This window comes from Mustelus asterias, chromosome 2 (assembly GCF_964213995.1).
Source record: "Mustelus asterias chromosome 2, sMusAst1.hap1.1, whole genome shotgun sequence".
Lineage (NCBI taxonomy): Eukaryota > Metazoa > Chordata > Chondrichthyes > Carcharhiniformes > Triakidae > Mustelus > Mustelus asterias.
Window position 1 is genome coordinate 43,449,427 of NC_135802.1, and position 26,706 is coordinate 43,476,132.

Here is a 26,706-nt window from a genome sequence, read left to right on the forward strand (position 1 = left end):
GCGCCAGGGACCCAAGTCTGTGCGGAGTCTGCACGTTCTCCCTGCGTCTGCGCGTGTTTCCTCCGAGTGCTCCTGTTTCTTCCCACAGTCCAAAGATGTGCGGGTTAGGAGGATGGGCCATGATAAATTGCCCCTTATTGTCCAAAGATGTATAGGTTAGGGGGATTGGCCATGGAAAATATGAAAGGTTATGGGCACAGGGTGGGCCTGAGGAAAATGCTCCTTTGGAGAGTCAGTGCAGACTCAATGGGCCGAATGACTTCCTTCTGCACTGTCGGGATTCTATGAAATGTAATACATCTATTCTTCAATGTCACTGCAGCTCGGTGTCTGTGAAGAACTCTTTTGTGCTCTGCTGTCGTGTGCATTGATATTAAAATAGAACATTCTCCCAATGTCCAGAACTTTCAAACTTTTAGCTCTGTTCAAATCACAAAATGCTTCCAAAGGCAGTTAGCAGAAGTTGGTACCAATCAGTTTGTAAATTGTTGAATGTTAATGTGGCAACTCAAATATTCACATGTACAGATCAAGATACAATTCAAAGGGTTTATTGTAATCTTTGAGATTACTGTAAATATTTCATAAATGGCTCACAAACTCCATTTTTATGCGCTTTCCTCCAGTTAGCGGTCATAAACTAGTTCCAGTAACCTTAGGTAAAGTATATCAAGTTGAATATGCCACAACTGTTATTTTGAATTCTGGGAGCCAGAAAATGGAACCATACCGTTAGAACTAAAATTCTGCAGCTTCCAAGTAGTTGGTGAGCTGATGCAGTAAACGTGGCACCTTGGGTGCACATCCACATAAAAATTCCTACCCCCTTACAAATAATATAACAACTGTTGTGATATGCCTTTAAGGAACAGCAGCGTAATATCAATAGAAGGGAAATGTATCATGTGATCCTGTCTTAGTTTCACTTTTCCTTTGAGCAGAGCACAGCTCTGATATCTTCAAGCATTATATCTATAAACAATTGTTCTCATCTACCTAGTATACAACAGAGAGATGATAGTTTGACTCCATTCAGGTCACTGCATTGCATTTATAAGCAAACAATAAAATATTGCCAATTTCCTGAAGGCAGCCCTTCCTGGAAGAAAACACAAGGGCAATGTTGATAAATCTGCAATTTCATACTCATTGTCCAGGATCATGATTTGGCATTCGTGATGTTGTTTAGTCATTGTTCCCACTGCATCAAGAAAGCCACTGTTCAAATACAAAATTGACATTGTTAACAATTATTGCCTTAAAGAGTTATCTGCTGACCAAAATTCACTGGACAAAATGAGAAGCTGTCTCACTAAGTATTATTTAAAACATGATTACAGCTCAAGTATAATGTAGGATGTGCTGCTCAATTACTATTGTTACTTGCCTTCCGGCAGACCACTTCTAAAAAAATTCAAAGAGCATCAGAGTTCCTGCCACGTATTTAAAGTTTATTTATTAGTATCACAAGTAGGCTACTTTTCACTGTAACTTAATTGCAGTGTTAATGTAAGCCTATTTGTGGGCTTACATTAATACTGCAATGAAGTTACTGTGAAAATCCCCGAGTCACCACACTCCGGCACCTGTTCGGGTACACTGAAGGAGAATTTAGCATGGCCAATGCACCTAACCAGCACATCTTTCAGACTGTGGGAGGAAACCCACATAGGGAGAACGTGCAGACTCCACATAGACAGTGACCCAAGCCAGGAATCGAACCTGGGTCCCTGGCACCGAGACGCAGCAGTGCTAACCACTGTGCCACCATGCCGCCCATCACGTGGGGAATGGCATAAAAATACTTTCCTGGGGCTGCAAAGAGACAGAGATATAACCCATATCCAAAACATATTACAATGGGGACAAAGGGATTAGGAAAAGTGAATGGAGATCTGCCAGGATGAAACCTAACTCTGTCAGTGACTGCACAGTCAACCAGCAGATTAGAAGACAAGAGCAAAAATGATTCACAACTCTAGTGAAGAAACTTCTTCTCTCATCTCAGTCCTAAATGATCAGCCTCTTCACCTGAGACCATACTCCCCATCTTTTAGATTTCCCGACCGGCAGAAACAATGGGCAGAATTCCCCCATATCCCTGCCAATAGGCTCAATGGTGGATTGGGGGGGGGGGGGGAATTCAGCGTGAGGCCCAAAAAACGGTATTATGCCAGCATGAATTTCTTGTGGGATTTTTCGCTGGTGCCTTCCATGGCCAATCATAACTCCCACCGGAGGTCAACATGAAAGTGAATTACACCCTGCTAATGGGATGCAGGTAATGGCCCAATGAGAATTCCCCACTGCGCCTGATTCTCCATGATGCCAATGGGAAATCACAGCTGGGACAACGTGGTGTACAGAAATTGGGACTTACCTGAAGAATGCTTGGGGCTGCCTCCAGATTTTGGGATGGAGGCTACCAGCAACCTCCGGACCCCAGAACACCACAGCAATCGGTTTGGGGAGCATTTCTCACGTGGATCTTCCAGCTTCCCAGTTATCTAGGAAGTCCATCTTGTATCTCAGTATGTTCCTCGAGATTCATCTTTTTTCAGGCGGTCCAAATCCTTTCAATGGTGGGTCAGTGATTTTGGGCACCTTTTAATGGCACTCAGATATGACAGTAATACGCATGCCATCCAGCCCACCTCATCACGGAATATGGGCTAAACACTGGGTGCACTAACAGGGTTGTGAATCATCTTTGTTCTTGTAATCTAATCTGCTTGTTGACTAATTAGGGAACAAAGGTATGGAAAATGTGGCGTGGTTTCCCGTCAGCCTCTGAAGTGGGAAACACTCCCTTTCCCCAACCCCCACCACGGATTTAATCCCAGATGGGACCAATTTAGTGAACCTGCACTATATTTCCTCCAATACAAGTCATCCTTCCTTAAGGATGGAGACCCAAACTGCACACTATTCCAAATGTGGTCTCACCAAAGCCCTGTACAATTTTTCATTCCTGTACGTTAACCCCCTCACAACAATGACCAACATGCCATTTGCCTTCCTAATTGCATGCTCGACCAGCATATGCTAACTTTCTACATTGCTTGTACAAGCACGGCTGTGAACCTCAACATTTATAAGTTTCACACCTTTTATGAAAAGATTCTGGTTTTCTATTCTTCTGGCCAAAGTGAATAACATCACCCTTCCCCAAAGTATACACCAGCTGCCACCTAATTACCCACTTATTTAACCTGTCCATACCTCTTTGCAGTCTCTGTGTCCTCTCCACATCTGACCTTTCCATCTCGCTTTGTATTATTAGCAAACTTAGAGACATGACCGTCTCTTTTCCCAAGTCATTAATTATGGATTGTAAATAGCCGAGGTCCCAGCATTAATAGAATCAGAGGCTTACAGCATGGAAACTGGCCCTTCAGCCCAACTTGTCCATGCCGCCCTTTTTATTTTAAACCCTTAAGCTAATCCCAATTGCCCGCATTTCGCCCATATCCCTCTATGCCCATCTTACCCATTTAACTGTCCAAATGCTTTTTAAAAGACAAAATTGTACCCTCCTCTACTACTACCTCTGGCAGCTTGTTCCAGACATTCACCACCATGTGTGTGAAACAATTGCCTCTCTGGCCACCTTAAAACTATGCCCTCTAGTTTTAGACTCCCCTACCTTTGTGAAAAGATATTGACTATCTAGCTGATCTATGCCCCTCATTATTTTATAGACCTCTATATGATCACCCCTCAGCCTCCTACGTTCCAGAGAAAAATGTCCCAGTCTATCCAGCCTCTCCTTATAACTCAAACCATCAAGTCCCGGTATCATCCTAGTAAATCTTTTCTGCACTCTTTCTAGTTTAATAATATCCTTTCTATAATAGGGTGACCAGAACTGTACACAGTATTCCAAGTGTGGCCTCACCAATGTCTTGTACAACTTCAACAAGCCGTCCCATTTCCTGTATTCAATGTTCTGACCAATGAAACTAAGCATGCCGAATGCCTTCTTCACCACTCTGTCCACCTGTGACTCCACTTTCAAGGAGCTATGAACATGTACCCCTAGATCTTTTTATTCTGTAACTCTCCAACGCCCTACCATTAACTGAGTAAGTCCTGCCCTGGTTCAGTCTACCAAAATGCATCACCTCGCATTTGTCTAAATTAAACTCCATCTGCCATTCGTCAGCCCACTGGCCCAATTGATCAAGATCCCATTGCAATCGGAGCTAACTTTATTCACTGTCCACTATGCCACCAACCTTGGTGTCATCTGCAAACTTACTAACCATGCCTCCTATATTCTCATCCAAATCATTAATATAAATGACAAATAACAGTGGACCCAGCACTGATCCCTGAGGCACACCGCTGGTCACAGGCCTCCAGTTTGAAAAACAATTCTCTACAACCACCCTCTGGCTTCTGTTAAGAAGCCAATTTTTATCTATTTAGATACCTCACCCTGGATCCCGTGAGATTTAACCTTATGCAAAAACCTACCATGCGGTACCTTATCAAAGGTCTTGCTAAAGTCCATGTAGACAACATCAACTGCACTGCCCTCATCTACCTTCTTGGTTACCTCTTCAAAAAGCTCAATCGAATTTGAGAGACATGATTTTCCACTCACAAAGCCATGCTGACTGTCCCTAATCAGTCCTTGCGTCTCTAAATTCATATTGGTATTCCAGTAGTCATGGCCAATCAACTTGAATGCCAACGTTCTGCTTCCTGTCGATTAACCAACCCTCTACATATTACATCCAACCCCGTAAGACCTTACCCTGCCCATTAAACATTTAATCAAATGCCTTTTGGAAATTCAGATATCTACTGGTTCGTCTTTATCTACCCTACTAATTATATCCTCAAAAAGTTAATAAATTTGTCAAACAGAATTTGCCATTTGTAAAGTAACGTTGACTTGTTATAGGCATATTATAGTTAATAGATCCCAGTATTTTTCCAATGACTGACATTAGGCTAACTGATCTCAAGCTCCCCATTTTCTCTCACTCTCCCTGCTTCCTTGAAGAGTGGTGTAACATTTGCCAATTTCCAAACTTGTTGGACTGTTCCTGAATCCAAGGAAATTTGGAAAATCATAGCTAGTGTATCCACCAACTGTGCAGTAATTTCGTTTGGAACCCCAGGGTTGAGGCCATCAGGTCCTTGGAATGTGTCAGATTTTTGTCCCAAGTTTGAAATATGTTTTCCTCTGCTGATACTAATTACCTTAATTTCCTCAGTCTTTTTACTCCCTAGGTTACCCTCTATTTTTGGTATTGAGCTTTTTTTGTGCATTGTAGAAGACTCCAGGCTGCATTGGGAATGTCATGTACATTTTAATCTCCTTATTGAAGGAAGAATATAGTTGCATTATAAGCAATTCAAAGGATCACTCGATTGATTCCTGGGATGAAGGGAGGTTGAGGAGTCTTTTAAATTATTTCATGGGAAGTGGGCGTTGTTGGGAAGACACCCGTTTGACCCATCCCCAATTACCCTCAAACTGTGACTTACTAGATCACTGCAGAGGGCAATTAAGAGTCAATTACATTAATGTGAATCTGGAGTCACATGTAAGTCAGACCAGGTAATTTTGGCAGTTTCCTTCCCTAAAGGACATTAATGAACCAGATGAGTTTTTACAACATAAACTATCATCGACTGGTTACTGAGACTGGTTTTCAATTCCAGATTTAATTAAATTTAGCTTGCACCAGCTGCTGGGATGGGATTTGAACCCTGACCCTCTGAGTTATTGTCTTTGGTTGGGTCTGTATTTATTGGAGTTTAGAAGAATGGGAGGTGATCTTATTGAAGCCTATAAGGCCCTGAGGAGACTTGATAAGGTGAATGCCGAGAGGATGTTTTTCTTGTGGAGCAGTCTAGAATGAGGGGACATAGATCGGGTGGACTCTCAGAGGCTTTTTCCCAGGGTGGAAACGTCTGCTACGAGAGGACACAGGTTTAAGGTGCTGGGGGGTAGGTACAGGGGAGATGTTAGGGGTAAGTTTTTCACACAGAGGGTGGTGGGCGAGTGGAATCAGCTGCCGTCAGGGGTGGTGGAGGCAAACTCAATAGGGTCTTTTAAGAGGCTCCTGGATGAGTACATGGAGCTTAATAGGATGGAGGGTTATAGGTAGGTCTAGAAGGTAGGGATGTGTTTGGCACAACTTGTGGGCCGAAGGGCCTGTTTGTGCTGTAGTTTTTCTATGTTTCTATAGTTTAAATATTAGAGGTTTCCTATTTAAGGCAGAGAAAAAGAAGATTTTTTCTGAGTGTTTTTAGTCTGTGGAACTCTCTTCCCTAGAGAGCAGTGGAAGCTGGGACATTTGAGTATATTCAAGGCTGAGTTAGATAGATTCTTGATTGACTGAGTTAAAAGATTTACGACTTACTCCTGAATCTAATGCTTGTGTTCTTCTGATGGAAAATATTTGTTCACTGCCTCTTGCCATTTCCCTCATACCCATGGTATGTTCTCCTGCATCTGCTTCTAAGGGACCAATGTTTTCTTTAGTTACTCTTCTCCTTTTGATATATTTATAAAAACTCTTGCAATCTGTTTTTAAAAGTTTCATGCAATTCACCTGTGATCACTATTTCCCAGTGAATCTTTTTACGATGACATTACTAATTAACTCTGCTCATTGCACATTAGATACAAGATAGCTTCATTCCTAGTTTATTCTGCTCCGGTCATGAATATATTCTACGAACTCATCTTCTAGATCAGTCATGCTAATTTGACCATCCCACTATCTATGAAGATTAAAGTCCTCCACAACTGTTACATTGCCTTTGTTAAAAGTTCCAATAATTTCTTGTTTAATTCTCTGTCCAATAGCATGACTATCAATAGAGTGCCAATAAACCAGCGTTTTCTGACTCGTTATTCTGAATTTACACCCATACTGATTCTACTTCAAGATTTTCTGAGGTCACATCCTCTCTCACTAATGTCCTTGTGTCACCCTTGACTATAAGTGCAACTGCTCCTCCCTTCCCACTGTCACTGTGTCTTTCTTAAATATTGTGTATTCTGGAATATTTATTTCCCAACTTTGATCATCTTGCAACCAGGTCTCTGTAACAGTGATTAAATCCAAACCGTTTACCTTTATTTGTGTCACTAATTCATCTATCTCACTGTAGATCCTTTGTGTTATTAGGAAAATAAAGATAGTTTTAAGGAATTGATATTTATATTGATAAACATTAGAAAGCATAGTGTTAAGTGGGCTTAATTTAATGTTTCTGTGGAAGGACAGGTAAGACCTATCTATTCATGCTGGACAAAGATGTTTGTATGTCTCGGGATTGGTTCAGTTCCAATCGTGTTTACAGAGCGCTATCGCGTAAAGAGCAAATAAAATCGCAGTGGTTATTTAGCAACTGGAGGCCCTTTTAAGATAGAGAAGCTTTTAAGTTTTAGTTTTAGCTGGAACTATTACAGTTGGAGACAGGACACCAAGGAGTGAACATCTCTCAACTCTGCCAGAAGACAGACTGGACAGAATGGGAGCTGCAAAAAGACAAACCTCCCAAAGGACCAGAAACGGTTTAGATATCCCAGGAACTGGGACAGAAAGAATGTCTTAAGACAACTGAAGTTAAGAGAACAGAGACCAAGGTATTGTTCAGAAGAATTCAAAGCAGAGTAATCAAAATGTCCTGAGTTAGAGACAGTTGCAGTAACTAGATTTGAAGTGGGTCAGCGGACTTCAGAGATAAATCTAAAGTTTGATGCCATTTTAATTCAATCAGGGAATTGAGAATTAAAGTAGTTGTGAACAGTTTGTACAGCAGTCAAGACAAAGAAATCCTAAAGAGTGTGGTGTGAAATCTGGACTGGATTCGCTGTTACAAATGGAGCAGAGGCTTTGTTTTTACAAGGGTCATTTGGGAAACCTGGACTGGATTTCAAAACATGATTTTGGGAGTGGAGTCATGAAACACACATGACGATTAGCTGGGGGGATTCTGAGGAGAGATCCACAGGCACTAACTTGGCTTCAGAGCAGTGTGTGTGTATTGGATTGCAGCCAATCTGTGCACTTAAAGAGACATTGTTACAGAGACCATTGTAGTATAGGATGGTACTTTTTAATCTCTGATAATCTTAAAATGTGCATAATTGTTGACTAAAGGACGAGTAGAGAGTATTGTATCATGTTCCAATTTTTTTCATATTTAATAAACGTTTTTCTCTTGTTGCTAAAACTAGTTAGCAATCCTGTGATTCCATTAAAAAAAAGTAAAAGTTACAGAAGGTTAAGTTAAGATTCTACAGTCTTTTGATCCAGGGTTCCATTCTGGGATTTCCCATCGAGTTATATCAACTGGGATTCTAACAGTGCATTCAGATAAACAATCTTCAATTTCATTTCTTTACAAACTTCTATTCCCTTCAATTATGCTGTTCACCCATGCGCAATGTATGTTAAAGTCTCTGAGCGGGATTTTCCGGCAACGCTCACCCCAAAACCTGTGTCTCTCGTTGTGCTTCAAAATCTCCCTCATCCCAGCACCTCCCCTCTGTTAATGTAAAGCCCTGTCCACTGCCCCAGTTATATGACTGGCCAGGACACTGGTCTCAGCCTGGATTAAGTAGAGTCCATCCCAACGGGCTCTTCCCTTAGTACTGGTACTGCTTGCTCCGAGTACTGGTGCCAGTGTCCGACGAATCAAAACAACTCCTTCCCACAACCTTTTTGAGCCACACATTTAATCCTTGAACAAAAACAGAAAGTGCTGGAAAATCTCAGCAGGTCTGACAGCATCTGTGGGGAGTGAATAGAGCCAACGTTTCAAGTCTAGATCAACCTTCGTCAGAGCTGAAGAAGTACTGCTCTTCTCTCCAACAAGCATCTGTAGTGTTTTGCTGTTATTTAATTCTTGAATCTGCCTAACCCTATGTCACTTAGCATCTGGCTCAAGTAACATCCAGAGATAATTATCTTTAAATGTTCTACAATTTAATTTGGATCCCAACTCCTCAAACTTTAACAGAACATAATTCCTGATTCTATCTATGCCGTTGGTTCCCACGTGTGCCACATTGTCTCTCTCTCGCTCCAGGTTCCTCTCTAGAGTGAAGAGATGTCCTTAAACCTGGCAGGCAACACAACCTTCAGAGTTCCTTGTAACAGCTGCAGTATCTATCCCTCTAACTATTACATAGAACATAACATAACAGCACAGAACAGGCCCTTCGGCCCACGATGTTGTGCCGAGCTTTATCTGAAACCAAGATCAAGCTATCCCACTCCCTATCATCCTGGTGTGCTCCATGTGCCTATCCAATAACCGCTTAAATGTGCAGGATGTGCAGGATATTCTGGAGGGTCTGAAAATAGATAAATCCCCTGGTCCGGATGGGATTTATCCAAGGATTCTCTGGGAGGCAAGAGAAGTGATTGCAGAGCCTCTGGCTCTGATCTTCAGGTCGTCGTTGGCCTCTGGTATAGTACCAGAAGATTGGAGGTTAGCGAATGTTGTCCCATTGTTTAAGAAGGGGAACAGAGACTTCCCCGGGAATTATAGACCGGTGAGTCTCACTTCTGTTGTCGGCAAGATGTTGGAAAAAATTATAAGGGATAGGATTTATAGTTATTTGGAGAGTAATGAATTGATAGGTGATAGTCAGCATGGTTTTGTGGCAGGTAGGTCGTGCCTTACTAACCTTATTGAGTTTTTTGAGAAAGTGACCAAGGAGGTGGATGGGGGCAAGGCAGTGGACGTGGTATATATGGATTTTAGTAAGGCGTTTGATAAGGTTCACCATGGTAGGCTTCTGCAGAAAATGCAGATGTATGGGATTGGGGGTGATCTAGGAAATTGGATCAGGAATTGGCTAGCGGATAGGAAACAGAGGGTGGTGGTTGATAGTAAATATTCATCATGGAGTGCGGTTACAAGTGGTGTACCTCAGGGATCTGTTTTGGGGCCACTGCTGTTTGTAATATTTATTAATGATCTGGATGAGGGTATAGTTGGGTGGATTAGCAAATTTGCTGATGACACCAAAGTCGGTGGTGTGGTAGACAGTGAGGAAGGGTGTCGTAGTTTGCAGGAAGACTTAGACAGGTTGCAAAGTTGGGCCGAGAGGTGGCGGATGGAGTTTAATGCGGAGAAGTGTGAGGTAATTCACTTTGGTAGGAATAACAGATGTGTTGAGTATAGGGCTAACGGGAGGACTTTGAATAGTGTGGAGGAGCAGAGGGATCTAGGTGTATGTGTGCATAGATCCCTGAAAGTTGGGAATCAAGTAGATAAGGTTGTTAAGAAGGCATATGGTGTCTTGGCGTTTATTGGTAGGGGGATTGAATTTAGGAGTCGTAGCGTTATGTTGCAACTGTACACAACTCTGGTGCGGCCGCACTTGGAGTACTGTGTGCAGTTCTGGTCCCCACATTACAGGAAGGATGTGGAGGCTTTGGAGAGGGTGCAGAGGAGGTTTACCAGGATGTTGCCTGGTATGGAGGGGAGATCCTATGAGGAGAGGCTGAGGGATTTGGGATTGTTTTCGCTGGAAAGGCGGCGGCTAAGAGGGGATCTTATTGAAACATATAAGATGATTAGAGGTTTAGATAGGGTGGATAGTGATAGCCTTTTTCCTCTGATGGAGAAATCCAGCACGAGGGGGCATGGCTTTAAATTGAGGGGGGGTAGTTATAGAACCGATGTCAGGGGTAGGTTCTTTACCCAGAGGGTGGTGAGGGATTGGAATGCCCTGCCAGCATCAGTAGTAAATGCGCCTAGTTTGGGGGCGTTTAAGAGATCCGTAGATAGGTTCATGGACGAAAAGAAATTGGTTTAGGTTGGAGGGTCACAGTTTTTTTTTTAACTGGTCGGTGCAACATCGTGGGCCGAAGGGCCTGTTCTGCGCTGTAATGTTCTATGTTCTATGTTCTATGTTCTAAATGTTCCTAAAGTGTCTGACTCCACTATCACTGCAGGCAGTCCATTCCACACCCTAACCACTCTCTGCGTAAAGAACCTACCTCTGATATCCTTCCTATATCTCCCACCATGAACCCTATAGTTATGCCCCCTTGTAATAGCTCCATCCACCCGAGGAAATAGTCTTTGAACGTTCACTCTATCTATTCCCTTCATCATTTTATAAACCTCTATTAAGTCTCCCCTCAACCTCCTCCGCTCCAGAGAGAACAGCCCTAGCTCCCTCAACCTTTCATCATAAGACCTACCCTCCAAACCAGGCAGCATCCTGGTAAATCTCTTTCGCACTCTTTCCAGCGCTTCCACATCCTTCTTATAGTGAGGTGACCAGAACTGCACACAATATTCCAAATGTGGTCTCACCAAGGTCCTGTACAGTTGCACCATAACCCCACAGCTCTTAAACTCCAACCCCCTGTTAATAAAAGCTAACACACTATAGGCCTTCTTCACAGCTCTATCCACTTGAGTGGCAACCTTCAGAAATCTGTGGATATGGACCCCAAGATCTCTCTGTTCCTCCAGAGTCTTCAGAACCCTACCTTTGACCCTGTAATCCACATTTAAATTAGTCCTACCAAAATGAATCACCTCACATTTATCAGGGTTAAACTCCATCTGCCATTTTTCAGCCCAGCTTTGCATCCTATCTATGTCTCTTTGCAGTCTACAACAGCCCTCCACCTCATCCACTACTCCACCAACCTTGGTGTCATCAGCAAATTTACTGATCCACCCTTCAGCCCCCTCCTCTAAGTCATTAATAAAAATCACAAATAGTAGAGGACCAAGCACTGACCCCTGTGGCACTCTGCTAGCAACCTGCCTCCAGTCCGAAAATTTTCCATCCACCACCACCCTCTGTCTTTGATCAGATAGCCAGTTATCTATCCAATCGGCCAACTTTCCCTCTATCCCACACCTCCTTACTTTCATCATACGCCGACCATGGGGAACCTTATCAAACGCCTTACTAAAATCCATGTATATGACATCAACTGCCCTACCTTCATCAACACACTTAGTTACCTCCTCAAAAAATTCAATCAAATTTGTGAAGCACGACTTGCCCTTCACGAATCCGTGCTGACTATCCCGGATTAATCCGCATCTTTCTAAATGGTCGTAAATCCCATCCCTAAGGACCTTTTCCATCAACTTACCAACCACCGAAGTAAGACTAACCGGCCTATAATTACCAGGGTCATTTCTATTCCCTTTCTATTCTGTCCCCTCTTCCTATTGCATTCCTTTTCACTCCCCCACTTGACTGGTATCCTTCATCCTGGTGCCATGGTCAGTCCACTCATCCATGCAGGTAGCAAGCACCTCATACTGTTGGACAAAATCAGGGGCTGAGGGTTCTCTTTCACTACATGTTGGCTCCCCGAACCTGCCTGACTCGCAGTTTCATCCTCATGTCCCCGACCATCGACAAAATCAAAGATTCTGCCTAATTATGTACCCGTTACCTGAAGCCCCGTAATGACCACAACTCAGACTCCAGCTCAAGCTGCAGACACTTACTGCAAAAACATGGCATGGCTGTTCTTGATTGCAGTGCATTCCACTGATTCCAACATGCTGCAGTCACAGCACACCACAATCCCTACCATCTCTGTCTAACCTTATTTATTTAATTAGCCATCAATTATGAAAGAAAAGCTACATTTTATTATATGGTTTTAAAAAACCCCTAGAAAATGATAGAAAAGTACTCAGCAGGACTGGCAACATCTGTGCAGAGAGAAACAGAGTTAACGTTTCAGCTCATAGTCTTTCATCAATAGGTTTTAAGTAAAGTGGGGAGAGTGGAAGGGAGAAATCTGTGATAGGGTTGAAGACATTAATTGACAAACGAGTTGTTGGGACAAGTAAAAACAAAAGAAGGATCCATAGGAGTGTGAATGATAGAACGGTGAACACTTGTCATCTGAACGCAATTAAGACCAATACATGCAAAGAGATGGAAACAAACTTGGTGGGGTGGGGGCAGAGATTACAGCCCGAAATTGCCGAACTTCACTTGGAGCCCAGAAGGCTTTTAAATCGTTAACTGAAAGACAAGTTTCTGTTCCATAAACTTGCAGAGAATGTTTCCTATCTTCCGAGCTAACATCGATATTCCCTTTTGGTTTTCCTCACCATCCCCCATTTCACCTCCTTAAAACCTGTTACTATTCCAACTTTCCCCAGCTCTGATGAGAGGGTTATGACCCCAAACATCAACTTTGTTTTTCTCTCCCCAGATGCTGCCAAATCTTTGGAGTATTTCCAGCGCTTCCCATTTCTAGCGTGGGTAGTATTTTGCTTTCGTTTTACTATATGATTTCCTGATTTGGTTATTGACTGGCCAAAAGCAATGTTGCTTCAAATGTAAAGTTACCATGTGCTAAAGTAAACCTGTGTACAGCGGCAGAAATAAAATTGAATTTCCTCAAATTCTGGGCTTAAATTGGCAGCTAGAAGCTATCCCACTGTTTGACAATGTAATTTATAGTTGTAATTTTTTGCCAGAAAAAAAATCACGCTATACAATGAAAAATAATCCAGCCAGTGAGGATCAAATTAGTCCAGGTCTCCCTTAAATGACTCAGCAAGTTTACCAAGAGCACGGCTAAATCATGTGGTCTCCAACCTCTAGTGTTAATTTATGCTGATCCATTAAAACGCAATTGCTGCAAGGTTGCTGCAAAGGATTTTACTCTACCAGTATCAAATTTTGTTTGATGACACTCCTGTGAAGCATATTGAGAAGTTTCACCAGGTCAAAGGTACTCTGTAAATGCAAGCTGTTCTTGTATAGATTTGATGGGGTAAAGAGAGCTAACAGGGAATATTCACCACCAAGGTTCAAATGCAAAAAATGGCCACTTGAGGGAAGCATCAGAGCACAACTAGGCATCTAAGAGTTAATGAGAGCAGAAAATTGAGAGAAGTATTAGCAAGAGAAAAAAAATCATTAGTCTCTAACCAACACAGCATTCAAGGTCTGCCAATGCAAAAGTCCTGCCAACACCACAGACTGTGAATAATACACAATGTACCCCCAGCTAAAAACCAAGTCACAAAAAGACAATGTGCTAACAGCACAGAATACTTTCACTTTCTCCTTCCATGTCATTTAAATGAAGGTTTAACTCAGCACATATTCTACAATGCACTTAATTCACTGACTCTGTCAGTTGAACTGATGACAAGACTGCACCAACAACCAAAACATCTTTTCTAAGAGAGAGAGCTGCAGGTCCAAAATAAAATCAGCTTTACCAACTGCACTCAGAACATAAAACGAAGATAACTCCCAATTCAAGTTGTTAGTAAACTCCGTAACCTCCTGAAACATAAGGCAAAGACTTCAGTCATTGACCCAAACACAGAGATATTTTGCAATGTCTTGGCAAAGACATTATCCCAGATCAAAGACATTCATGGTCACGTTAATTTATCCGCAGGTCACAGTTTGTCTTGCAGGTACTGTAACAATCCACCCCATCACTGAGCCAGTTTGAACACACACTGTAATTTAAACACCCTTATTTAACCTTCCTACCCCCTCAAAACACAGCAAACATCAAACCTGTTTTTATTTTCGACAACTGCCGATTTAATTTCACAACTACACATACCTTTACTGACAGACTCTTCTGGTTACTGAATCTTCCATTTTAAATGGACTGCAGCTGTAACAGTTTTTTTTTAAAAAAAAGCGTTTGTTCTCTCAAACCAGATTGCGTAGGAGCAGGTTCCAACAATAACTTCTGGAATGTTCCTTTCGGAAAACACAAAGTAGGCTGAAGCAAACGTGCAGAAAACTCACCTCTGAAGCCAGACGGCAGGAGCACTTCACTGCTGCTTACCACATATGAATACAAACACAGAGCAAGAAGAAATGATATGTTTATGGTCTGGAAATAGCTACAAGACCACACCTAAAATCTATTGCTGAACACATATTAAAAAAAAAGAGCCAACGAGCTCTGACTGCTCCACATGTTTCAATCTGGCAAGGAGTATCAGTACATGCAATATCTGAGAACACAAGGGCATTTGTGAACTCAATACATATTGATGTAATCACTTTGGATTCTAATGGAAAGAAAACCTGCACATGCAGTGCCGCTGGATGTATTAAAGGGGGCTGTGAAGTACAATCTGATGAATCATTTTAATAAAATTCAACCTTCATTGCTGGTTTTTTTGTAAGAAAAAAGGCATATTGGCAAGTGTACACACACACACACACCGACTAACACAGACACACACCGACTAACACAGACACACACCGACTAACACAGACACACACCGACTAACACAGACACACACCGACTAACACAGACACACACCGACTAACACAGACACACACACAGACTAAAGAATGCAGCTGCGTTTTCACGCAGTTGTCAATCCGGCAGAGATAAGATACTAAATACACAGCTTAATGCTGTTCCATGGTGGCATTTTTACTGTTCTGTATCTGTAGTGTTGCGTGCCAAATCAATCAAATTATTTCAATTCTATCAACATGAACAGAGATTCTACCAACTTTCAGAAACATTTAGTGGAAATTCTACGCAGGGCTGCAGTTGGACATTAGTAGCTTTATCGAGTTATCTGCTTTATCTAGTCCAGTCCAGAGCTAACCAACCCTTTCTCCTCTTCCCCATACAAGTTGAACAGGTGCTTGAACTGCCAACAAGTTTACACACTGTTTTATTCTGCAATGATGCAGAGGATTAGACATTGCTATAAAAATAGCAACGTCCAAAACAACATTTATAAAATAAGATTCACTTACAAAAAAGCCAAAGTCAGTCATGTCGGTACGCATTAGTTCCACCAGCTAAAAGGGGGAAGTGATAGAAGCCAGGTCACTCACAAAAAATCTGTTATCACCACAAAAGTAGAAACAGACGCAGTGGGAGCCGATTTACATAATATCTACAGGATGGATTATACCGGAGCTGTCAGGTACATTTTGCATTGATCAGTCAGCCATTTATGTACAAATACATTTTGTGTAAACTTTTAGCCAACTGAACTTCATGTTAGCATCACAACGAGACCAATTATGAATAACTAATGAAACCCAAGCAAATATTTCTCACACACACACACAAATACTGCAGTTTTATAACCATAATTGTACTTACTCTTACATCTCCATTTACAGCTCTTGAAGAATGGTTAAAAGAAATATGGGCAGGATCCTTGTGGTAAACCTTCAAAAGCGCTCGATCTTGAATGCTCCTGGAATCAAACACATCAATTATTATGGAAGATGACAGAAGATTGATTTTTGCCATTTTCCCAGATGACAACCTGGATAAGAAACTTGAAGTCAATGTAACACGGCTATCATAGTAGCCAATTAGACATTTCATTCCAAATCAACAGCTTCTCTGCCTGTGGGTAGAAAAAGCCTACTTGGTGCAGTTCTCCACCCACCAGGTCATGTGGCATTCTTATCGAGGCCAAGACTTAACAACACACCAAGTCATTTTTGTTTAAGGTTCCAATGTCCATGATAAACAAACAGCAATCATTGCTAGACATGGTGTAATCCATTGCAATAAAATCCCTGGCAGTAGGTGTGATTAATACACTTACCGTTGTTTAGGTCACAATGCTTAAAACAGGCCTTCTCACACCTCCTCAACATAATGGCACAAAGCAGCACCAGAATCCCAATAAGATTCCAATGCTTGAATGAAAACGCACACAAGTTTTAAGGACAATAAACATTCACTGAACAAACTATCCAGTCAGCCATCGACCACCCATGGATGTTTATTATATAATAGAAAAAGTGGAAGATTTCATATTAATTATTATACCAAGAAACATCATCTGTAAAAACAAAAGTTGCAATTTTCAAAGAAATGGCAATTGCACTGAATGTGTTTTCACAGAATCGCAAGCATACTGATGTTGACTCTGCACAATGCCACTGTTGTCTGGTGTGTCATCTCTGTACAGCAATCATCTAACAGCCATCAATCTCCGAGGCTGCTGTCCTTTCTGATTCAAGATCAGAACAGCACCATGTCCAAGGTCAGCATTACCAAGCTTACACCCCCCCCGCGTTAACATTGGCACCGTGCTATGAAATAGAAAGTGACTGCAATGATATTACATATTTTCAAGGCACTGAACTGTTGCCAAATTCAAGCAAAAACAGTTGGAGAAAATTCACTTCCTTGTCTAAATAATAATCTTCCTTCCAGTCATGTGTGTTAGGAAGTGTTAACACTGCACCTTGGAAAAGAACGAAGTATTAAGAAAACTAAATAGCAACAATACAATGGCGAAGACATAAAATATAAAACCATCCGAATTTGTCCTTTTACCACAAAACCAACGACCAAATCTTCAAAGCCACAGCTGCTTTGCAACAGCCTCATACTTACATTATTCCATGTGTAGTTACTAATTACAAATGAGAGCTTCGAGCTGTATCCATTTAAACACTAGCACTGCAGCAGCTAAAAGCAACCCAAAAACATTTTAGCTGCATTTAAACTTACCAGATTTGCCTCGGTACTGCCAACACTACCAATCATCTGGGAAGCTTTTTAAGATTTTAACAGAAATCTGCCTTGAAGACTTCTTTGTGCTTTTACCACCGTACTGTATCTGAGTGAATGAATCCTTAAAAGGTGGGTTGAACCTTCAATAGTAATTACTTAAAAAGTAAATGCAAATGTAAAATTACATGGTTGGCCGGTACATTCCTTCTCTATCATTCATGGTGAATTATAGGATTGCTCTCAATTTTCTGCCAGTCAGTACATGCAGTTGCCTACAGTAAGAGTGGGGGGGAAAAAAACCCCGATCCTGCAAATTACATACATTAACACATCAAAAGCACAAGTACAACCATATTCTGGCAGGGAATCAAAGACAGATGCCACTTTTGAGAAATTGTTATGGATGGACTGAACGGGAACAGACAAAACAATTCCCCAAAATCCGAAAAGAAAACGTGCTTACATGAAACTTGGAGCAGAAAAGTCTCAATCAAATCCTGCCGACTGGACGTGCGATTTCAAGCGGCAGTGGGCAAACTATTGTGACCAAATTAAAATACATTGGACAAAATAAAAGAAGAATGGGCTGCAGACAAAGAACTTAGCACCACGGTGGAAGAAATCGCCCCAAAACTCAGCAGCAGCCTTTACCTGCTTTGTAATCAGCCCAGTTCCTTTGGAAACACCCTGTGGTTACAGATGCGTAAAAGTTTGGATCAGACAAAGCCGCTCGCTCATTTAAAAGGTTAGTGGGTAGCTGTGTAAATGTTTGGCGAACTACAGGAAAATAAGGTTGAGTGAAAATCAATCCCAAGAGGATCAGCATCCATGTAAATGATCTCGGGTAATTAATTACGTTTCCAAATCATGGAATGGCAGCAAAGCTCACACAACCTTTTAACTCAATTACATTGAATTCATGAGCACAAAATGAGGAAGTCCATTTCGCCCATTTCACTTGGTCCACTCTGAAGACACAACTGCCGGAATTTTACCTGCACGCCCGCTCCGGAATCCGGGCCCGGCAAAGCTCGCAGAACGGCATTCTCCATTGGCCTCGGGCGGGATCTTATGAGCCTCGGGCGGGAGAGGCGGTAAACTTTCAGCAAACGTTGCTAAAACCATTCGTACCATTCGTTCAAACGACGTTATACACTAGATACATTGAAGACATTTTTTCCTTTGGACTCATGACGAACAATCACAGAAACAACTACATGATGACATCAACAAGTTCCATCCCACCATCAGACTCACCATTGACTATTCTCCAGAATCAGTTGCATTCTTGGACACACACATCTCCATCAAGGACGGTCATCTCAGCACTTCACTGTACCGCAAGCCCACGGATAACCTCACGATGCTCCACTTCTCCAGCTTCCACCCTAAACACATTAAAGAAGCCATCCCCTACGGACAAGCCCTCCGTATACACAGGATCTGCTCAGATGAGGATTGCAACCCACAGACACTGAAAGACGCCCTTATAAGAACAGGATATGGCGCTCAACTCATCGATCGACAGTTCCGACATGCCACAGTGAAAAACCGCACAGATCTCCTCAGAAGACAACCATTGGACACAGCAGACAGAGTACCCTTCGTCGTCCAGTACTTCCCCGGAGTGGAGAAGCTATGACATCTTCTCCGGAGCCTTCAACATGTCATTGAAGACGACGAACATCTCGCCAAGGCCATCCCCACACCCGCACTACTTACCTTCAAACAACTGCACAACCTCAAACAGACCATTGTCTGCAGCAAAATACCCAGCCTTCAGGAGAACAGTGACCACGGCACCACACAACCCTGCCACAGCAACCTCTGCAAGACGTGCCGGATCATCGACACGGATGCCATCATCTCACGTGAGAACACCATCCACCAGGTACACGGTACATACTCTTGTGACTTGGCCAACATTGTCTACCTGATACGCTGCAGGAAAGGATGTCCCAAGGCATGGTACATTGGGGAGACCATGCAGACACTACGACAACTAATGAATGGACACCAGGCAGGAGTGTTCCCTTCCTGTCGGGGAACACTTCAGCAGTCACGGGCATTCAACCTCTGATCTCCGGGTAAGCGTTCTCCAAGGCAGCCTTCACGACACACGACAATGCAGAATCGCTCAGCAGAAACTGATAGCCAAGTTCCGCACACGAGGACAGCCTCAACCGGGATCTTGGGTTCACGTCACACTATCTGTAATCCCTACGACTTGCCTGGGCTTGCAAAATCTCACTAACTGTCCTGGCTGGAGACAATTCACACCTCTTTAAACTGCGTTTAACCCTCTCTCCACTCACATTGTCTGCACCTGTAAAGACTTGATTACCTGTTAAGACTCGCATTCCAACCATTGTCTTGTAATTGAGTGTGTGTCTGTTTATGCCCTGTTTGTGAAATAAATCCTGCACTCACCTGATGAAGGAGCGGCGTTTCAAAAGCTCGTGCTACCAAATAAACCTGTTGGACTTTAACCTAGTGTTGTGAGACTTCTTACTTCAAAAAAGTAAGTCTAACTGTCCCCAGAAATATGCAAAGTATATCCTTAAAATCCATCTCTTGTATAAACAAGAACAAGAGGGCGGAATTCTCCGCTTTTGAGATTGAGTGCCGTAGCAGGCAGCTCTGCCAGTGCCTCTCTCACTGGCCGGAATGGATTCCCCGCACCACATTCCGCACTTGGAACCTCATTAATTTTGCACAGATGAAATCCCCTTCGAATCTCCAAATCATCTGTCTGCCTTCAGCTGGCGGGTTCAAAAGTTCTGACACCATATTTAAATATCAGTCCAACAAACTCATATCATTCCAGCCCATGTCTTCACCACACAATGCAGAATGTCAGCAGCTAAGAGGGAAAAACTAGCAGCCTCCAGAAGTATGTTCCTCAATTCAACCATCCCCCCCAGAGCCCGTAACCTGCAAGACCCCCATACCCAACTTGGATCTCTACCCATTGCAGCTGGAGTCTTTGTGTGCCCCCTTCCAGTAAACAATGTTGACCCCTTGTTTGAGAGCTATCAATGCAGCCTTGTTAGGGTCCAGTTTCCTCCCCTCAGTCTTCCCTCTGCCTTCCATTGTTCATCTTCATCTACCTCCTTGCTCCTCTGCCTGGCATCATGAGGCATTGCCCTTTCTCTGCACTTCCTCACCTGGCACAGCCCTCCTTCCACATTGCCCCACTTGTCTTCATCAGCTTTCCCCCTCCACCCACCTTTGGCTTCACCTTGTACTCTACCCCAAGATGCGCTTCGGACCTTTGTTGCGGTGGCACACAGTCCCACAGTACAATCCAGACCTGATAAAACACTGGTGCTTGGCACGGGGGGCGAGGGAGGAGACCCCTGTACTCCCCAACCCTGGGTGCAGTACTGACACAGACAATGACACAGGAGGATCCATGTGACCAGCAGCACGGTGCTGTCCATGAAGACCAGCTTAGCGTGGAGATGGAGGGCTGGAACTGGCCTATTCCGGCAGAGTGGTGAAGAACGTATCAGGAACAGTGCAGCACTGTGACCTCGATGTCTCCTGTCAACTGAGGATTGCCTTGTGGACACCATTCTTGATCAATCAGATTTTAGGCTGGCATGATTTCCGTTGGTGTGATGCAAGATTGGAATGCCCGACAGGATACCAGCGCTTTGCTGTTTTAATGAGCATTTATGAAACGCAAATTAATGCAAATGGCATTTTCACCATCAGCCAGTGAGAAGGCTGACTCACCATTGGGAGAATTGCAACGTGACTTTCCCCAGGTGGGTTTCCAACTTTTTGGCTCCTGCTAGATTTTCGCCCACCAACAAACCCACCATGGGTGGGATGGGAGAATTTCTTCCAAAGTCTTATTCAAATTTGAGCTATTGTTCCGACAGTAGAATGGTGACTACACATCACAAGACTGCTTCACTGGTTGTAAAGCACTTGGGGATGATCAGCAGACATGAGGGTGCTATACAAATAGCAAGACTGACTTTATTTTCTATTTTAGTACTTGAATAATTCAGTGCAGTCCTTCCAACTCTCTGGTTATGAGCCCACAAGAAAGACCCTTGACAGCAAGGACACAACAGGCCAGTTTACAGATGTTTCCACAGCTGCTCTCAATGCTATCTTGACATATTAGGTGCCATGACTTCATCAGTGTGCAAAAGGATAACAACCAGCAGAATTTCTCAGAGGGCTGAGACAACAAGATTCGATAGTAAAATCGACTGAACACAACTTAGATCGCCTGATTGCTGCGCAAATATTCTAGAGCGTAGTCTCATATTATGTGATTTACAATTCTTTTTACATTAGTGCAAAGCATTTGGGATACTATTGACACAGTTTACATTTAGCAAACAGAAATTCTGGGGTACAGAATTTCACACGAATTCTGTACCCCAATACCGCTTGCATCCCCTTTCCTGGCCACCATCCCAGGCTGATCCAGACAGTCCACAACCTCACTGTCCTGCTGAGCTGAGCCAATTCCATATCCTCTCCATCATCAAGACAGCCTACTGTTACAATCCCCATACAGACAGATAACTAGAAAATTTAATCTACCGGTGAATAGCTGAGAGGATGACAAGACTTCACATTTTAAGACTGTAACAAGCAAACTGAAAGTGATGTTGCCTAAAGACTAAAATGAAAGAAAAATACTCTGGTTGCTGGAATTCTGAAATAAAAACAGAAAACTCAGGTATGGCAGAGTCTAATGAGTGAGAAACAGAGTTAACATTTCAAGTCCAACATAACTCTTCTTTGGAAGACTAAACGCTATTTCAGTAGGTAACTTGTACTCAAAAACACAGAAAAGTTTTTAACATTTAGAATGACTAAAAATCTCTTGCCATGGTTATATTTTATTCTGTTCCTTAAGTAGACACTCAATCCTTCAAGAACTAATTCAAAGTGATTCTTAACTCCCAAGAACTTGTTTCCTTTCCTTTCTCCATTGGATAACTCCAAATTCCAAAACCAGCTTCTACAGTGAGGGGTAAATTGGAGACTCATCCCACGAGCTAAAGCTAGGTGAATCTTCCAGTCTTATTCGTAAAGATTTAGGGCGTGATCTTACCGGCCGTTCATGCCATGCTCCCGCTACAGCAAGGTCAGAAAATTTGGTGCCTGGCCAAATCTCTGTTCACTGCAGCAGAATGTGAATATCCCACCGGCATGAACACCCTGAACATTCTGGCCAAAAACTCACTTAAATCAGAGTGCAAGCTCCCATCCTGCATGGTGAGCTATAGTGACTTACAACGTCTATTCTTTTGTTCCCTCTCTCTCCATTGGTAGACTGACTGTCAATGAAATTCAGGGAGATCTTTCAGGATAATCTTGTAACCTGATTCTACAATGGCTTCCTATGCACCCTTCCCCTCCAAAGCCCATCTCCATGGCAATATGAATCAAACAGACCTTGTAGTACAAATCCTGATTCAGCTATCCTTTTAGACCCCAACATTATTCTGTCTTGGAATGCAATAGTCAGTTATATCCACTTACAACCTGACATTAACAGCCCCCTAGGACTTGGACATTAATTATCTGTCAACCATCATCTTAGCTGCTTTCACCATTGTCTACAGGTGTAAACACCTTGCACCTTCTCCCCAGTAAAACAACCTGGGGCCTCCTTTTAATCTTTAACCTCCAAGTCATTTAGGACTGCTGTTCTCCAAATCCAGAACGTTACCCCCTTCAGTCCTCCATGTTACCCTAAATTACAGATACAATCATATAAAACCTCACATTCGTAACACATCAGCAACATGAACAATCTCTGTCCCTGCCTCAGCACAACAGCTTTGTTTTTTCAAGTTCCACACTTGACCTTTCCAATGCTCTCATGGCCAGCTTCCCATCTTCCACTCTTCATAAATTGATCACCTAAAACATTGCTACCGTTCACCCATCACCGATATTGCCACCAGGTTCCCAAATAACTATTTTAAAATTGCCATCATATTTGAATCCCATGACCTCCCCAACTCTGAACCTCCTTGAGCCCTCCAATTCTTCAGGAATTCGGTGCACCTTCAACTGTGGATTCTTAGTCATCTCCCATCCCTGCTTTGTTGGCTGCAGCTTTAGCTGTCCTTGCACCAAGCTCCGGAATTCCTTCAGTAAACCTTTCCACACTTCTTCCTCCCTGTAAGACCACCCTCAAAGCCTACAGGCGGAGTTCTCTGACCTCGTCTGTGACTGCGATTCTCCAGTCCCGCTACCATGAAGGGAGATTTGGTTAAATTCTCTGTTCTCACTGGCAATAGTGGTGGGGGTGTACAACATCAGAGAATTCCAGCCTACATCGAGGGCCAATGTTTGGGGACCTGTCCTAATGTCATCTCCTTTGGCCTGGTGACACTTTTTGCCGAATCCCATTCTTGGAAATGGCCTTGGAGCATTTTACTTTTTATGAAAAGAGAATATAGGGAGTTAGGTAGACAGTTGGGAAGGAGGAATGCAAAAGTAGTAATCTCAGGATTGCTGCCTGTGCCACGGGAAAGTGAGAGCAGGAATGGAGTGAGGTGAAGGATGAATGCGTGGCTGAGGTACTGGAGCGGGGGGCAGGGATTCAGATTCCTGGATCATTGGGACCTCTTTAGGGGCAGGTGTGACCTGTACAAAAAAGACAGGTGGCACTTGAATCGCAGGGGGACCAATATCCTGGCAGGAAGGTTGGCTAAGGCTACTGGGGAGACTTTAAACTAGAAAGGTTGGGGGGAGGGAATCGTGATGAGGTGAGAGAGCGAGGAGGTTAGCCCGCAAATAGAGAAGGATTGTACACAGTGTAAGAGGGAGAATAGGCGGGTGATGGAGAAGGGGAGAGCTCAGACCAAAGATTTGAGATGTGTCTATTTTAACGCCAGGAGAGTAGTGAATAAAGTGGATGAGCTTAGAGTGTGGGTCGATGCTTGGAAGTGTGATGTGGTGGCCATTACGGAGACTTGGGGACAGGGACAGGACTGGATACTTGAGGTGCCGGGTTTCAGATGTTTCAGAAAGGACAGAGAGGGAGGCGAAAGAGGGGGGGGCACTGCTGATCAGGGATAGTGTCACAGCTGTAGAGAAGGTGAAAGCCGTGGAGGGATTGTTTACGGAGTCTCTGTGGGTGGAAGTTCGGAGCGGGAAAGGGTCGATAACTTTGCTGGGTGTTTTCTATAGGCTGCCCAATAGTAACAGGGATGTTGAGGAGCAGATAGGGAAACAGATCCTGGAGAGATGTAGGAATAACAGGGTTGTCGTGATGGGAGACTTTAATTTCCCAAACATCGATTGGAATATCTCTAGGGTAAGGGGTTTGGATGGGGAGGAGTTTGTTAGGTGTGTTCAGGAGGGTTTCCTGACATTGGAAAGCATTGGAAAGAGATAGGATCAGGCAAGCTAGGAAAGTGTTTATCTGGAGTAAGGGGAAATATGAAGCCATCAGGCAGGAGATTAGAGGCGTAAATTGGAAGGAAGCATTCTCGAGGAAAAGTACTGAAGAAAGGTGGCAGATTTAAGGAATGTTTGTCTGGAGTTCTACATGACAACGTTCCGATGAAACAGGGAGGTGTTGGTCGGTTACAGGAATCGTGACGCACGAAAGCTGCACTGAACCTTGTCAAAAAGGAAAGGAAAGCGTACAAAAGGTTGAGAGAGCTAGGCGATGATAGGGATCTAGATGAGTATACGGCTTGCAGGAAGGGACTTAAGAAAGAAATTAGGAGAGCCAGAAGGGGTCACGAGAAGGCCCTGGCAGGTAAGATTAAGGAGAACCCTAAGGCGTTCTATAAATATGTGAAGAGTAAAAGGATGAGATGTGAAGGAATAGGACCTATAAAAGGTGAAGGTGAGAAAGTCTGTACAGGACCGGAAGAAATAGCAGATGTGCTTAATGAATATTTTACCTCGGTATTCACGGTGGAAAAAGACCTGGGTGGTTGTACTACAGGATTGAGGCGGACTGAAAAGATCGAGTACGTGGACATTAAGAAAGAGGATGTGTTGGAAAATTTGAATACCATCAAGATAAATAAGTCGCCGGGACCGGATGGGATGTACCCCAGTTTACTGTGGGAGGCGAGGGAAGAGATTGTAGAGCCTCTGGCGATGATCTTTGCGTCGTCGATGGAGACGGGAGAGGTTCCGGAGGATTGGAGGATTGCGGATGTGGTTCCTATATTCAAGAAAGGGAATAGGGATAGCCCAGGAAATTACCGACCGGTGAGTCTAACCTCAGTGGTTGGTAAGTTGATGGAGAAGATCCTGAGGGACAGGATTTATGAACATTTAGAGAAGTTTAGTATGCTCAAAAGTAGTCAGCACGGCTTTGTCAAAGGCAAATCGTGCCTTACAAGCCTGGTAGAGTTCTTTGAAAATGTGACTAAACACATTGACGAAGGAAAAGCGTTAGATGTGGTTTACATGGACTTCAGCAAGAGGTTTGATAAGGTCCCCCATGCAAGACTTCGAGAAAGTGAGATGGCATGGGATCCAAGGGCCTGTAGCCTTGTGGATTCAGAACTGGCTTGCCTACAGAAGGCAGAGAGTGGTTGTAGAAGGGTCTTTTTCTGAATGGAGGTCGGTCACCAGTGGAGTGCCCCAGGGATCGGTTCTGGGACCCTTGCTGTTTGTCATTTTCATAACTGACCTGGATGAGGAAGTGGAGGGATGGGTTGGTAAGTTTGCCGATGACACGAAGATTGGTGGTGTTGTGGATAGGTTGGAGGGATGTCAGAAGCTGCAGCATGACATAGATAGGATGCAAGACTGGGTGGAGAAGTGGCAGATGGATAAGTGTGTAGTGGTCCATTTTGGCAGGTCAAATGGGATGAAGGAGTATAATATCAAGGGTAAGACTCTTAGCAGTGTAGAGGATCAGAAGGACCTTGGGGTCCGGATCCATAGGACTCTAAAATCGGCCTCGCAGGTAGAGGAGGTGGTTAAGAAGGCGTATGGTGTGCTGGCCTTCATCAATCGAGGGATTGAGTTTAGGAGTCGGGAAATAATGATGCAGCTTTATAAGACCCTCGTCAGACCCCACTTAGAGTACTGTGCTCAGTTCTGGTCGCCTCATTACAGGAGGGATGTGGAAATGATTGCAAGGGTGTAGAGAAGATTTACAAGGATATTACCTGGATTGGTTGGCATGCCTTATGAGGATAGGTTGAGGGAGCTCGGTCTTTTCTCCTTGGAGAGACGAAGGATGTGAGGTGACCTGATAGAGGTG

At 43.3% G+C, this 26,706-nt stretch overlaps 1 protein-coding gene across 17 annotated transcripts in view; it reads right to left on the reverse strand.

Annotated features, from left to right (window-relative positions):
• Positions 1–26,706, reverse strand: part of kiaa1217 (KIAA1217 ortholog) — a 583,797-nt gene that overhangs the window by 110,596 nt on the left and 446,495 nt on the right. For 15 of the 17 annotated variants that reach the window (XM_078234173.1, XM_078234247.1, XM_078234212.1 and 12 more), the window contains one exon: positions 16,104–16,200. In XM_078234173.1, the coding sequence (XP_078090299.1) occupies positions 16,104–16,200 (97 nt within the window). Of the gene's footprint in view, positions 1–14,579; positions 14,609–14,770; positions 14,856–16,103; positions 16,201–26,706 lie in introns of those variants that run through there. The other 2 variants (XM_078234293.1, XM_078234303.1) reach the window with 2 other exon arrangements.